Source organism: Nerophis ophidion, linkage group LG18 (assembly GCF_033978795.1).
Source record: "Nerophis ophidion isolate RoL-2023_Sa linkage group LG18, RoL_Noph_v1.0, whole genome shotgun sequence".
NCBI classification, from domain to species: Eukaryota; Metazoa; Chordata; class Actinopteri; order Syngnathiformes; family Syngnathidae; genus Nerophis; species Nerophis ophidion.
The window spans coordinates 27561782-27578438 of NC_084628.1; the positions used below are offsets into that span (position 1 = coordinate 27561782).

General features: G+C 42.4%; 1 protein-coding gene and 1 long non-coding RNA gene across 5 annotated transcripts in view; one reads left to right on the top strand and one right to left on the bottom strand.

Annotated features, from left to right (window-relative positions):
• The window catches only part of fndc3a (fibronectin type III domain containing 3A), a 177526-nt gene that overhangs the window by 40890 nt on the left and 119979 nt on the right, over positions 1-16657 (top strand). The window contains exon 1 of one of the 4 annotated variants that reach the window (XM_061877889.1): positions 14831-15061. The exons of 1 other annotated variant lie outside the window; for it this stretch is intronic. In XM_061877889.1, coding sequence (XP_061733873.1) covers positions 15050-15061 — 12 coding nt within the window. In that variant the 5' untranslated portion in view covers positions 14831-15049. Of the gene's footprint in view, positions 1-14830; positions 15062-15285; positions 15434-16657 lie in introns of those variants that run through there. 2 more of the 4 variants (XM_061877885.1, XM_061877886.1) reach the window with 2 other exon arrangements.
• LOC133537052 (uncharacterized) overlaps positions 1-16657 on the bottom strand; it is a 64482-nt gene that overhangs the window by 33443 nt on the left and 14382 nt on the right. The gene's annotated exons all lie outside the window — the stretch shown is intronic.

Sequence of the window (16657 nt, forward strand, 5' to 3'; positions counted from 1 at the left end):
AACAAATCTGGAATCTTTTTTTGGTGTTACTGAAGACTGTACTTGTGTTGAGAAAGACTCCACTTCTGTCGCTCCATGTACACGACGAACAGTGAGCCTATACTCGTCACACTTGCTTCGCGCTACAAGCTTCTTATTAATTGCACGTTTTGTAGATCGCTGATCTCTGATATATTAAAGTACGCCGTCCACATCGCAGACATGCCGCTTCTGCTGCAGACAATTCCGTGCATCCTTGCCAACGGACAGACACGGACGCGTGTCCACGGGAGGGAATACGTGTTAGAAATGGGCTGGTTTCTTGCAAAAGTTTGGCAATATAGGTTAAAAAGAGTGTCAGACTTTGTGACGTCTCCTGGATGTTACTGTCAGGTTCAAAAATTGATATCATCTATTAAGACAAGAAGCAAGGAATTAAACGGAGACAGAATTCAATTTAGCTCAATTGAGGAGAAACCCGTGGACACTGTACCCTTGTACAGTGTCGTCCCACGCTCTGATGAAAGATTGTACGTATCTTCTTTTATCTGGACTTTCCCTGATTACATGGCTACAGCTGTTTCTAAGGGAGGGGGCGGGGGGTCGTAAACAGCCATCGTCTTTGGTTACAAAACAGTTCAAAGAAAAGGTGCCTGGAGGGAGGTCAGGCCCTGCCTCCTCTGCTTTGTAGATCCCGGGTAAAGACAAAATCTTCCTGTGGATTACAATGCATCAAAGAAACCGACGCCTTAATGTCTCTTCCCATCCTACACAGTTGAGTTTTATAAGCCTTTTGTTCTCTCGCCGGGAACTTATGGCAACACAGTTTTGTGATAACTTGGATACAATTATTCTGACAGTTATAGTACATTATATTACTTAAATTTTTTCTTATGCGATAAAGACTTCATTTTTGACGTGTGGTATAACGCCCAATTCTTTTGGCTATTGTCTGTACTATGGTGCCATCTTTTGGACGAGTTCGCTCACTGCAGGTGTTGCATGTTGAAAATGTGCTATTAGAATGTAATTAAGGTAATTAATTCTAGATTATAAATCATGCCTCTCACCTGGTTAGTAGAAGGTTGTGGACTTATCAGTCTTTATCATAGTGACACCAGACATTGTACAGTAAGTGATTGTTTTATTTTATTGATAGTTTGTATGTCTTGTTTAGCACTTAGCAATACTGCTACATGATGCTTACTGTTTCATTAAAGCTGTATCTGTTTAACACACAGCTTCAAAAAGTAATAGATCATCCTACTTATTTTCAGGCTCAAAAATAGAAGTTTCTGGATCATCGTTTGTCCCGCAGTAAACTGTCTCTCATCAAGTCTGCCATAATTAGCAGACTTGATGAACGTTATGTGTCTGTGAAATTAATACTTTGCCCTATGCTTAAAACTAGCAAACTACATAGGATTTCAGCAGGATCTACCCAAGTCTGCTGACATGCTAGCACAGTAGTAGATTAAAAAAAAAAAAGCTTTTATAATTATAAAGGACAATGTTTTATCAACTGATTGCAATAATGTAAATTTGTTTTAACTATTAAACGAACCAAAAATATGACTTATTTTATCTTTGTGAAAACATTGGACACAGTGTGTTGTCAAGCTTATGAGATGCGATGCAAGTGTAAGCCACTATTGTTCTTTTTTATTATTTTTATAAATGTTTAATGATCATGTCAGTGAGGGATTTTTAATCACTGCTATGCTGAAATTATAATTAATATTGATACTGTTGTTGATAATATTAATTTTTGTTTCATTACTTTTGGTTTGTTCTGTCTCGTGTTTGACTCCTCTCAATTGCTCTGTTTTTTGCAGTTCTGAGTGTTGCTGGGTCAGGTTTGGTTTTGGAATTGGATTGCATTGTTATGGTATTGCTGTGTAGTGGTTTGTTGGATTGATTAAAAAAAATAATATATCGATTTAAAAAAAAATGTGAATCGATTCTGAACCGCACAACGTAAACGATTCAATTCGTAATCGAATGGATTTTTTCCCACACCTCTAATACTTACAGTGTGTATATGTGTAAAACATTGATGGATGTTTTTTAGAGTGCTTTACAGGCGGAAATAAAGAGCCATTGTTACTGACCTTTGCTAGCGTTTATTTCTGCGTTATAATGCATAAAAAAAGAAAAACGTGTTATTGTCTTACATAAGCATTGTGAATGGTAGACAAAATATAAAAAAAGTGCAGTTCCTCTTTAAGAAGTGGAGTTAAAGGCCTATTGAAATGAGATTTTCTTATTTAAACGGGGAGAGCAGGTCCATTCTATGTGTCATACTTGATCATTTCGCGATATTGCCATATGTTTGCTGAAAGGATTTAGTATAGAACATCGACGATAAAGTTCGAAACTTTTGGTCGCTAATAATTCTGGAAAATCCCTTATCTGCACATTTTGTTACTAGTGTTTTAGTGAGATTATATGGTACCTGAAAGTAGGAGGGGTGTGGTGACCGCCAGTGTCTCCGGTGGGAGGAGGTAAGCGAGTCAGCAGCTGCAGGAGGATGCAAGCTCCGCTCATGTCTACGGTAGGAGCCGACTTATTACTGTCACCGAAACCTGCCGGTTGACATGAGGTAGAGAACCATGTTCGCTTGAACGCTCTGTTCCATAGTAAAGCTTCACCTTAGGGAATGTAAACAAGGAAACACCGGCTGTGTTTGTGTTGCTAAAGGCAGCTACAATACACCGTTTCCCACCTACATCTTTCTTCTTTGACTTCTCCATTATTAATTGAAAAAATTGCAAAATATTCAGCAACACAGATGTCCAGAATACTGTGTAATTATGCAGTTAAAGCAGACGACTTTTAGCAGTGATCGGTGCTGGAAGAACATGTCCGCTACAACCGGTGAAGTCACACGCACGCGTCAACATACGCGTCATCATTCCGCAACGGTTTCAACAGGATACTTCGCGGGAAATTTAAAATTGCAGTTTAGTAAACTTAACCGGCCGTGTTGGCATGTGTTGCAATGTTAATATTTCATCATTGATGTATTAATTGTCAGACTGCGTGGTCGGTAGTAGTGGGTTTCAGTAGGCCTTTAAGATGCCAACTGCGATACAGGGTTGTAACACTGCCCGCCATTTTTCTGTGGCTGTCCAGATGTAATTGTATCCAGCTGCCACAATGAAATGTATGCGGTTACGCTTCTGTGGTCACCACATTTTTACCATTACTAGTGCGCCTGTGTGCAGATGGGATAGGCTCCGGCACCCACCGTGGCCCCATAAGGGACTAACGGTAGAAAATGGATGGATGGATAGTTGGACAGAAAAGCAAATGTTTTTGAGTGGATGCTTAACATCAGGGGTGTCCAAAGCTTGTGACATGGGGGCCGCATTGGGCTAAAAAAATTTGGCTGGGGGGCCAAAAGCCGGTTGCATGTAAAGTAACAATATATTTGTGTGTGTACATATATAATGTTGGATATATCATTCATATAATTGGTGTATGTAAAAGTTTAACTTCTGTGATGACATTCTTAAAAGTTCAGTAATCAATCAGAAATATTAAGCAGCTAAAATGTCGAAAGTGTTTTAAATTTTTCTTACTCTAATCGATTTAAAAAGGGTGTAAACATTTGATTAGATTTTTTTTTTTTTAATATTATCCTCTATGTTCAGTGAACAGGTTATGTGTGACCATGTGTGTTGAACTTTTGTTAGTTGCATTTTCTTTTTTTCACCATATGTGACGCCATGTTGAAGGCTCTGGTCCCAGTGTGGTCCTGGCAAGATAGCGATAGAATGACGAGACACAAAAGGGCGGTAAAGCTCGGTTGGTAGGGCAGCCATGCCAGCAACTTGAGGGTTCCAGGTTCCGCTATCCTAGTCATTGCTGTTGTGTCTTTGGGCAAGAACCTTTACCCACCTGCTCCCAGTGCCACCCACATTGGTTTAAAATGAAATTTAGATATTGGGTTTCACTATGTAAAGCGCTTTGAGTCACTAGAGAACAGCGCTATATAAATATAATTCACTTAACTTCACTTCACAATGACTCGGGAAGGTTATTTGGATTATGTCACATAAGTAAAAGCTGTGCCCGTTTTTTAAACCGGAATGGTTATTGTTGTAATTTTTCAGTGTCCACAAGTTGTCAGCAAATATGTCTCATTCAGAAACCGCCTGGCATTTTTAAAGGGGAACATTATCACAATTTCAGAAGGGTTAAAACCAATAAAAATCCGTTCCCAGTGGCTTATTTTATTTTTTGAAGTAAAAATTGTACCCATCATGGAATATCCCGAAAAAATGCTTTAAAGTGCATGATTTTCGCTATCTTTAAATCCATCGTCCAGTTTCCTGCTAAATCATTTAGTGATGCCAACATGGCGGATAGCACAGCAAGATATAGCGACATTAGCTCGGATTCAGATTCTGATTTCAGCGGCTTAAGCGATTCAACAGATTACGCATGTATTGAAACGGATGGTTGTATTATGGAGGCAGATAGCGAAAACGAAATTGAAGAAGAAACTGAAGCTATTGAGCGAATAGCTATTGACGCTATTCGGCGATCGCCTTCGATTGAGTGTCGCAGGATGTCCATACATTTCTGTGCCATGTCTGCCTTAGCATCGCCGGTAAAATGTGCAGACCAAACGATCAGGACTTTCGCATCTTGTGACACTGGAGCAACTTAAATATGTCGATTGGTAAGTGTTTGTTTGGCATCAAATGTGGGTGGAGAGAAAGGCTGGATGCAAATATAGCTACAAATGTACATACAGCTAGCCTAAATATCATGTTAGCATCGATTAGCTGGCAGTCATGCCATGACCAAATATGTCTGATTAGCACATAAGTCAATAACATCCACAAAACTCACCTTTTTGATTTTGTTGACTTTATCGTTGGAAATGCATCTGCAGGATATCCGTACATCTCTGTGCCATGTCTGCCTTAGCATCGCCGGTAAAATGTGCAGACTAAACGATCGGGACTTTCGCATCTTGTGACACTGGAGTAACTTAAATCCGTCGATTGGTAAGTGTTTGTTTGGCATTAAATGTGGGTGGAGAGAAAGGCTGGATGCAAATATAGCTACAAATGTACATACAGCTAGCCTAAATAGCTTGTTAGCATCGATTAGCATGCCGTGCTAATCGAAGCACACTCCACGTAAGTCAACTTGAATCCATCCCTGATTGTGTTGTTACATCCTCCGACAACACACCAACGAGGCATGATGTCTCCAAGGTACGGAAAACAGTCGAAAAAACGGAAAATAACAGAGCTGATTAGACTTGATGTTTGTAATGTGTTTGAGAAAATGGCGGACTGACTACCTAGGTGACATCACGTTGTGACGTCATTGCTCTGAGAGCGAATAATAGAAAGGCGTTTAATTCGCCAAAATTCACCCATTTAGAGTTCGGAAATCGGTTAAAAAATATATGGTCTTTTTTCTGCAACATCAAGGTATATATTGACGCTTACATAGGTCTGGTGATAATGTTCCCCTTTAGGATGAATTTGAAAGCACACAGCTGGATGTTGAATTCATGGCATCTTGTGGGCCATACTTCGGAAACCCTTGTTCCCCGATCTTATTATTCAACTCTGTTTTTTGTGTCTGTCCGACCTCCATGGGTTTCTTTGACTTGAGAGCTTCCACTACAGAGTCATCGGGCAAGGACGGCTCACTGGTTAGCCCTCGGACACTGACTGACATTCACATGGTGCTTTTGATAGAGCCTCTCCTCTGCGCTTTGTCTCATAATATCTTTAATCTAAGGCTTTATTGCACCGTGAAGGCATCAGAGAAGGATCACCTTTCCTATTCCACGATTCAATCATGGGATGTTTCCTAGGGATCATGGCGGGCGCATCACCAAATTGCCTTGAATCATCCTCGCACACGCAAAAGTGCGCCATCAGCCGCTTGGAGACTGTCGCTGGTTCAGTCCTGAGACTGGCATACTAGAATGTGTTCTCCCAACCCACTTCCACCCCCGTGGCATTTGGTTTGCTTCCTGTCCTCCAGCTGCCTTGTCGCATCGACTCACGCTAAACAATTAAAGAGGAACAAATACTGAGAAACCTGAACTCTGAGTCAGAGACGGCGCGGACACGTCAGAGCCAGGAGCCATGAGTTTTATGCATCAGAGGTAGTAAACTCCTGTGTGTCACTCTCACTGGAAGATGTGCTTTTGCCATATGTTAATACACTTTTATTAGTCGGAGTTCATCTGTATAATGGTGTGCTCTCCTCGTGGCTCTTTGCCCCCTCTAAGATAATTATAACAGCTGAAAATGAGACCAGGAAACGAGCTGCGATCAGTGCTCAGCCATCTGTGTGATGAGTAACCTTTGCAGTCTCTCAGTACTATTTCAGAGTCTGTCAAATCCACTCTGCAAATGAAGCCATAAATACTGTGAAGACATGCTGTCCTGCTTCAAATCATCATTGCTTTTGTTTTGGCCTAAAGGAAAAATAATCTCATCCTTAACGGGCGTGTTATCTGATCGCTTTGTACAGAATATCTAAAGTTCAATCTTGTCTCCAAATGGAAGACAGGCACTTTTTTCCTACACTTTTAACCGTGCGGCTCATTTAAGGATGTTTCTACGCTGACTGTGATCGCAAAAATCATTTTATTAAAAAAAAATAAGCAAAAAACACCTTAGACGGTGTTTAATTGTGCTAAGGCGCCATCTTGTGAACAAATTTGATCACTGCAGTGTCGAACGGACGTTCGGTTTTCGAGCCATCGAAAGTATGAATTCTTCATCACTGCAAGGAACGTTTGTAGGTTTTACAATATAACTAACACAATTGTAACTTACTAAAACGTCCCATGTGTGATGTCTGTAGGAGTTTTTTCACACATATTTGTACTTGCTATTGTATTGTAATGACTCCAGCGTCGTTAGCATTTGCTAATATGCTAACATGTTTCCGAGTGTCCGTGTTAGTATTATTAACTTACAATAGCTGGCCCTGCGATAAGGTGGCGACTTGTCCAGGGAGTACCCCGCCTTCCGCCCGATTGTAGCTGATATAGGCACCAGCGACCCCAAAGGGAATAAGCGGTAGAAAATGGATGGATGGCTTTTTCTATTCAATTTCACAAATTCCTCAGTAAATTCACCAAAACGTCACTGTGGAGTTATTGAGTCTGTTTAACTGATTGGAGAGCCAGCTTGCGCAGCTACTGGGTCCATGACCATGAATTCTGTTTTGTTTAATCTGTGTTACAGACACCTGGAAACAAAGTATGAATAAAAACAATTACAAAATACTTCTGTATATATAACAAAGTTTGCTACGTATATCTGTGACTGATTGTCTAATATATAGACAAGGTATCCTCCATAACGGGATACACCCCTACCATGAGGATAGTCATACTCGTTCGAGTGACCACCAATTATGATGATGAATATATGAACACATTTTTTCCTTCTAAAATTTAGTGGGTGCGGCTTATACACCGGTTTGCTCTATAGTCCGAAAACAATGGTAGTTACCTGGCAGGTCAGTGAGCATCTAAACCAGGAATGTCCAAATTTGGTATGCAGCTAATTTTTTAATGACCTGCGGCACATTCTAAAAATACTATTATTAAAAAAAACCCAAAGTGGATTAAAAGTTTAAACACGTTAAATGTAATGAGAACAAAACGCCATGTTGATTAATAACCCCATGCTGCTATGCAGGCTACTTTTTTCTTTACAACTATCATTGATCAAAAAATACAAATTAATCAAAAATACAAACAAATCAAAATCACTCTTATGAATTATTAACCTGTTCAAGGCCCCGATCATAAAACCCAAAACCAGTAAGTTAAAATGTTGTGTATTCGTAAATAAAAACAGAATACAATGATTTGCAAATCCTTTTCAACTTATATTTAATTTAACAGACTGCAAAGACAAAATATTTAGTGTTCACACTGAGAAACAAACATTTTTTTTGTGCAAATAATCATTAACTTAAAATTTAATGGCAGCAACAAGTTGCAAAAAAGTTGTTAGAGGTGCATTTTTACCACCGTGTTACATGGGCTTTCCTTTTAACAACACTCAGTAAATGTTTGGGAATTGAGGAGACCAATTTTTTAAGCTTTCCAGTTGAAACTATTTCCCATTCTTGCTTGATGTACAGCTTAAGTTGTTCAACAGGGTCTCTGTTATGGTCTTTTAGGCTTCATAATGCACCACACATTTTCAACGGGAGACTGGTCTGGACTACAGGCAGGCCAGTCTAGTACCCGCAGTCTTTTACTATGAAGCCACGCTGTTGTCACATGTGGCCTGGCATTGTCTTGCTGAAATAAGCAGGGGCGTCCATGATAACGTTGCTTGGCTGGCAACACACTGTATGTTTCTCCAAAACCTGTATGTACCTTTCAGCGTTAATGGTGCCTTCACAGATGTGTAAGTTACCCATGCTTTGGGCACTAATACATGCTGGCTTTTGAACTTTGCGCCCATAACAATCCAGATGGTTCTTTTCCTCTTTTTTTTTCTCTGAGTACACTACGTCCACAGTTTCCAAAAACAATTTGAAATGTGGACTCGTCAGACCACAGAACAATTTTTCATTTTGAATCAATCAATCAATCAATCAATCAATGTTTACTTATATAGCCCTAAATCACTAGTGTCTCAAAGGGCTGCACAAACCACCACGACATCCTCGGTAGGCCCACATAAGGGCAAGGAAAACTCACACCCAGCGGGACATCGGTGACAATAATGATCCAGTGGGACGTCTGTGACAATAATGATTATGAAAACCTTAGAGAGGAGGAAGGCAATGGATGTCGAGCGGGTCTAACATGATACTGTGAAAGTTCAATCCACAATGGATCCAACACAGTCGCGAGAGTCCAGTCCAAAGCGGGTCCAACTCAGCAGCGAGAGTCCCGTTCACAGCGGAGCCAGCAGGAAACCATCCCAAGCGGAGGCGGATCAGCAGCGCAGAGATGTCCCCAGCCGATACACAGGCAAGCAGTACATGGCCACCGGATCGGACCGGACCCCCTCCACAGGGGAGAGTGGGACATAGAAGAAAAAGAAAAGAAACAGCAGATCAACTGGTCTAAAAAGGGAGTCTATTTAAAGGCTACAGTATACAAATGAGTTTTAAGGTGAGACTTAAATGCTTCTACTGAGGTGGCATCTCGAACTGTTACCGGGAGGGCATTCCAGAGTACTGGAGCCCGAACGGAAAACGCTCTATAGCCCGCAGACTTTTTTTTGGGCTTTGGGAATCACTAACAAGCCGGAGTCCTTTGAACGCAGATTTCTTGCCGGGACATATGGTACAATACAATCGGCAAGATAGGATGGAGCTAGACCGTGTAGTATTTTATACGTAAGTAGTAAAACCTTAAAGTCACATCTTAAGTGCACAGGAAGCCAGTGCAGGTGAGCCAGTACAGGCGTAATGTGATCAAACTTTCTTGTTCTTGTCAAAAGTCTAGCAGCCGCATTTTGTACCAACTGTAATCTTTTAATGCTAGACATGGGGAGACCCGAAAATAATACGTTACAGTAGTCGAGGCGAGACGTAACAAACGCATGGATAATGATCTCAGCGTCTTTAGTGGACAGAATGGAGCGAATTTTAGCGATATTACGGAGATGAAAGAAGGCCGTTTTAGTAACGCTTTTAATGTGTGCCTCAAAGGAGAGAGTTGGGTCGAAGATAATACCCAGATTCTTTACCGTGTCGCCTTGTTTAATTGTTTGGTTGTCAAATGTTAGAGTTGTATTATTAAATAGAGTTCGGTGTCTAGCAGGACCGATAATCAGCATTTCCGTTTTTTTGGCGTTGAGTTGCAAAAAGTTAGCGGACATCCATTGTTTAATTTCATTAAGACACGCCTCCAGCTGACTACAATCCGGCGTGTTGGTCAGCTTTAGGGGCATGTAGAGTTGGGTGTCATCAGCATAACAGTGAAAGCTAACACCGTATTTGCGTATGATGTCACCTAGCGGCAGCATGTAGATGCTGAAGAGTGCAGGGCCAAGGACCGAACCCTGGGGAACTCCACACGTTACCTTAACGTAGTCCGAGGTCACATTGTTATGGGAGACACACTGCATCCTATCAGTAAGATAAGAGTTAAACCAAGACAGGGCTAAGTCTGACATACCAATTCGTGTTTTGATACGTTCTAATAAAATATTATGATCGACGGTATCGAAAGCAGCGCTAAGATCGAGGAGCAGCAACATAGATGACGCATCAGAATCCATCGTTAGCAATAGATCATTAGTCATTTTTGCGAGGGCTGTCTCCGTCGAGTGATTTGCCCTGAAACCGGATTGAAAGGTTTCACATAGATTGTTAGACGCTAAGTGTTCATTTAACTGCTCCGCAACAATTTTTTCGAGGATTTTTGAAATAAAGGGAAGGTGAGACACCGGTCGGTAGTTTACCATGAGGTCAGGATCGAGGTTAGGTCTTTTAAGAAGAGGATGAATAACCGCTTTTTTGAATGCTAGGGGAACAGTGCCCGAGGAAAGTGATAAGTTTATAATATTTAGCACTGATGGACCTAATAATACAAAGAGCTCCTTGATCAGTTTCCCAGGAAGAGGGTCAAGTAAACATGTTGTTTGTTTTATTCCATTTACACGTTGTAACAATTCCTCTAATGTTATTTCCTCAAAACGAGAGAAACTATTTTGGAGGGCAGTATCCGCCGTATATACAATCGTGTCAGTGTTAATAGAACCCCGTTGTAGCTGGGACGCATTGTCTTTAATCTCCTTTCTAATGACTTCAATTTTCTTACTAAAGAATTGCATAAAGTCATCAGCTGAGTGGGTGGAGCTACTGGAAGGAGTCCCTTGTTGGGTTAGCGATGCTACCGTACTAAACAAAAATTTAGGATCGTTTTTATTACGGTGGATGAGATTTGAGTAATAATTAGCTTTAGCTAAGGTAAGCATGCGTTTATAAGTTATTAAACCATCACTAAATGCTTGATGGTGCACCTCAAGTTTAGTCGTGCGCCATTTGCGTTCCAGCTTTCTGCATAATAATTTCTGAGCTCTAGTTTCTTCTGTAAACCACGGGGTGCGCTTTTTTGGAGCCTTTTTTAACTTTAGCGGTGCTATGTTATCAATGGTTTCGCGCAGGGCGTCGTTAAAGTTGTTAGTGAGGTTATCAATAGAGCCCACATACTTTGGGAATGGTGCCATTACCGAGGGCAGTAGGTCAGCAAGAGTTGTCGTTGTGGCTGTATTAATGTTGCGGCTGCTATAGCAGTTATTATTATTATTAGTTTGACGAACATGCGTCTGAACCTCGAATTTTATAAGGTAATGATCGGACAATACTTTAGTATACGGGAGTATCGTAACTTTGGAAGCGGTGATACCCCTGACAAGCACTAGGTCTATCGTATTACCGTTGCGATGCGTGGGTTCATTTATTATTTGTGTGAGACCACAGCTATCAATTATAGTCTGGAGCGCTACGCACGGTGGGTCCGATGGGGTATTCATATGGATATTAAAGTCCCCCATTATGATTATATTATCGGCGTGTGTCACTAGATCAGCAACGAACTCTGAGAATTCATTGATAAAGTCCGAACAGGGCCCTGGGGGGCGGTAGATAACAGCCAGGTGTAGAGGCAGCGGTGTGACAGACCTCATAGTAAGCACCTCAAACGATTTATATTTATTATTTATGTTAGGACTAAGGTTAAAGTTTTCGTTGTATATTAGTGCGACCCCCCCACCCCTTTTGAGCGGACGGGCAATATGCGCATGTGTAAAGTTAGGAGGACATGCCTCATTTAGCGCAAAAAAGTCGTTTGGTTTAAGCCAGGTTTCACTGAGACCGATGACGTTAAGATTGTTGTCTCTGATGATATCATTAACTAACAACGTTTTGGGAGACAATGATCTTATGTTTAAAAAACCTATATTATAGGTAGTGGGCTGTTTTAGGGAGTTTTTGATCAAATTATCCGTAGTAGCAATATTAATAATGTTGTGTTTATTATGCCCAGTAAATTCAGTATAATTACGACCATATCTAGGAATTGATACGACGGGAATGTTCCGATTGTTTGATTGTTGCTTTGATAAACTGCACACATCATGGTTAGCCTCCTCAGTAACGGGGATTTTCCGATTGTTTGTTTGTTGCTTTGATAAACTGCACGCATCATAGTTAGCCACCTCAGTAGAACACATGTCCAACTCTGAAACACTCAAAGCAGAAAAAACTTGTTCTAATTTAACTGACTCCTTACCCAGACCAGTAGTCTCGCATCCTTTATTTAAATCCGTCTTCAGGGTGGAGGGAAGTGGTGTTCTGTGGGGATTAGCCTTCTGCTTTGTTTTTAGCCCCGCTCGACATCCGCGTTTCCGATCACACCGCTTGCGTCTGCTCCGTAGACGGCCCCCGCTGCTACTAGACTCCCCTGCTTCACAGGCCGCTGGATGTAGCCGCCGACGTATCCCCATGCTAGTTAGCATGTTTAGCACGCCCACGTCTATCAGTCCAAAACGGCCCAATATGTCCATATCCAGAAGTGAATCAGTCCATCTTTGATGAGCTCTGGCCCAGCGAACCCGGCGGCGTTTCTGGGTGTTTTTGATAAATGGCTTTCCTTTGCATAATAGAGTTTTAACTTACACTTACAGATGTAGCAACAAACTGTAGTTACGGACAGTGGTTTTCTGAAGTATTCCTGAGCCCATGTGGTGACATTCTCTACACACTGATTTTGGTTTTTGATGCAGTACCGCCTGAGCGATCGAAGGTCCGTAATATCGCTTACATGCAGGGATTTTTCCAGATTCTCTGAGCTTTTTGATGATATTACAGACCGTAGATGGTGAAATCCCTAAATTCCTTGCAAAAGCTGGTTGACGAATGTTGTTCTTAAACAATTGGGTCAGGCATTTGTTGAAAAAGTGGTGACCCCCACCCCATCCTTGTTTGTGAATGACTGAGCATTTCATGGAAGCTGCTTGTATACCCAATCATGGCACCTACCTGTTCCCAATACGCCTGTTCACCTGTGGGATGTTCCAAATAAGTGTTCGATGAGCATCCCTCAACTTTCTCAGTCTTTTTTGCCACTTGTGCCAGCTTTTTTGAAACATGCTGCTGGCACCAAATTCCAAATGAGTTAATATTTGCAAATATAAAGTATTCCAGTTAGAACGTTAAATATCTTTGCAGTGTTTCCAATTGAATGTAAGTTCAAAAGGGTTTTGCAAATCATTGTATTGTTTATTAATTTACTATTTATACAACATGCCAACTTCACTGGTTTTGGGTTTTGTTCATTATTATAATCTTGTGTGGCGTTTGCATGTTCTCCCCGTGGCTACTCTTTGGTCTCTCTGCCTTCCTCCCACCTCCAAAGACATGCACCTGGGGATAGGTTGATTGGCAACACTAAATTGGCACAAGTGTGTGAATGTTCTCAATCAATCAATGTTTATTTATATAGCCCTAACTCACACGTGTCTCAAAGGGCTGCACAAGCCACAAAGACATCCTTGGTTCAGAGTCCACATAAGGGCAGGGGAAAAACTCCCAGCCCAGTGGGATGCCAATGTACTGTAAATGATTATGAGAAACCTTGGAGAGGACCGCAGATGTGGGAGACCGGATGCAATGGACGTCGAGTGGGTCTAAAATAATATTGTGAAAGTCCAGTCCATAGTGGATCTGACATAAAAGTAAGTGTCCAGTCTATAGTGGGGCCAGCAGGAGAATATCCCGAGCGGAGACTGGTCAAAAGCACAGAGATGTCCCCAACCATTCCCAGGCGAGCGGTCCACCCCGAGTCCCGACTCTGGACACCCAGCACTCTATCTGTGTTGGCCCTGCCCGGAGGTGGCCACTTGTCTCGGGTGTACTCCGCCTTCCCTCCGAGTGACGCTGGGATAGGCTCCATCCACCCCCGTGACCTGAGAGGGACAATGGATGGAATATACAATGAAATAATGGGACTTATAATGGACCTGTAGCCCCTGAAACATAATGGTGAGGTGCCCCTTCTGATCAGTGCTGTAGTCTGAATGGATGTGGAGGTTCCACTGCTGGAGCACATGCTGATAGGTGGAAAGCTCATTTAGTTGAATAATTTAATTGTGCTTAAGCATAACCACAAATGAATGTGCGCTGCCTTAGGCTCACTATGCTTGGATGCCCCTGGTTCCTTTGAGCGGCTTGTCTGGTTTGATTCCTGCAGTCCGTCTTTGATCACTTTACACGGGAGCGAAATGCACAGCAGGGTTCATTTAGGTTTATGTGAATGAGCTGTTTTGTGTGTGTGCGTGCGCGTGCGAGAGAGAGAGTACTTGGTATGTGTGACAGAGAGAGAGAGTGAGAGAGAGTACTTTGCCCAGGCTGCTCCTGCCTGTCGCTTTAAGGAATAAGGGCAGATGTTGGAGCAGCGACTTGGAGGCTGTTGTGACTGTCGGCGTGTCGCCGTGAACCGCAGGCACTGCCTCGTCTCTCGTATCGACCAGCGTCGGAGGAGCATTGCTGCGAGTGGGCGGAGCCAGCGCGATATGTCAGAAGCTGCGCGGCTCCTTCACGTCGTGGTGAACAAGACGAGCCGGAACAAAGGACTCCCGTTGTTGTTCCAGTGCGCTCTGATCACACCCTCTGTCGAAATGAGCCCTATTAGCGCGGTGCTGGCACACTCCTGGGAAAAGAGGCAGAGGCGTCTCCAGTCCGCCTCCTTTTCCAGACGGGCACCGGCGCTCATAAGTGTTCATTGTTTTGAAGGTTCGGCGCGGCTTATTTGTTGAAGGGGGGGGGGGGGGGGGGGGTTGCTGTGGATACGCGCGACAGGGAGAGACTCTGCTGCAGAGAAGGCGCCGCGACACAGCAGATGAAGTTGAAGAGGGCTGAGCAAATAAGACATTGACGCCAAAAAAACAAACAAAAAAAAAAACAGCCGCCCGGATTCTGTGCGCAAGTGTCAAGGATCAGCCCCGAGCATCCCAGGTCATGTGACTTCCCAGGGAGGCTGGTACCCTTTCTCTCCCTTGACTGCACCACCCAAGCAACGCCTGGATGAGAAAAAGAGATGCGGGCGACAGTAAGTAGCAGAAGCCAGCTTGTGTTTTATGAACGCGCAGTAAATGTCACAGTTCAAACAATCAAACTGGTGACGGCGGCGTGTGACGAGAAGCCACTTTGACTCAATTAGACCTCCTGGCAGCCCAGTAGTGCACCTCCCACCGGGTACCCACCCTCCTCCGTGCTGACGCTGCTCTTGTGTGTGTGTGTGTGTGTGTGTGGGGGGGGGGGGGGGTAGTCATAGGGCTCTTCCTCCTCGCTGCCCAGCACATGAATGGGAGCAGTGTCGGTAATGGAGGTGCTGAAGATTTCAGAGCGGGAGGAAACCTTTAGACACAGTCCGGTGCCAAGGGACCGTCTTTTTTACGACACGGTCTTTCACAACAGCGAGGTACTGTAACCAGCCTTGTTAGTTTCGAGTCTCGGCAAACTGCAAACTCAGGACGGTTTATGAGTGATATTGATACTTTTAAGTTGAACGGACATTTTCTTCTGACTTCATTTGTCTAAAGGTGGACTTTCATCTCTTTGGATGTTTGACAAAACACTTTAGACGTGTATGTGCTGACAGACAATCTGTGCAAAGGTTGTATTATGTTGTGTACACTTTCAAAGCTACAGTGAAACCTTAAACCAGGGGTTTCAAAAGTACGGCCCGAGGGACGGATCAGGCCCGCGAACAGGTTTTATCCGGCCCGCGGAATGAGTTTGCTAAGTATAAAATTTAACCTGAATTTTTTTAATGAAAGAAACAGCTGTTCTAAATGTGTCCGCTGGATGTCGCAATATCAATTCTTTGTATCTTTGTAGATGATGCTACATATATACAAAATAAACCACATGATATTAGTACATCAGTCAAGGACAATGATCAAACTACATAATTAACATCCTGTAATTTGTTTTGATATCATTGTTTTTATCTTGATAAATAAATGATAAATGGGTTGTACTTGTATAGCGCTTTTCTACCTTCAAGGTACTCAAAGTGCTTTGACACTACTTCCACATTTACCCATTCACACACACATTCACACACTGATGGAGGGAGCTGCCATGCAAGGCGCCAACCAGCACCCATCAGGAGCAAGGGTGAAGTGTCTTGCTCAGGACACAACGGACGTGACGAGGTTGGTTCTAGGTGGGATTTGAACCAGTGACCCTCGGGTTGCGATAGACACGGGTTGATGGACACCAATGAGTTGGCTCATGAACATTGTCACATAATCTAATCAGAAAATATAAAAAACGTCAAAGAAATGCTTAAGCGCAACATGTTAAGTGTAAAAAAAAAAACTAACATTATGATTTGTACATTTGTGCTTGTTCTATTTTCAAACAAAGAAAACAATCTGAAGTTGTCTTTATTTTTATGTTATTGTGCCGTGATTTTACCAGTCTGGCCCATGTGGCCCCCAATCTAAAATGAGTCTGTCACCCCAGGCTTAGACTTTCATCCTTTTTTAATGTTCCAGCTAAATACGGTTGTTTTTTTAAACTATTACTTGCCATTTGATATTTATTTTTTTAGAACTGCTAAATCCTTCATTTTTTCCTTGTTTTTGTCAAATTTTCTACCCAAGTATCGATTTACCGTATTTTCTGGACTGTCAAG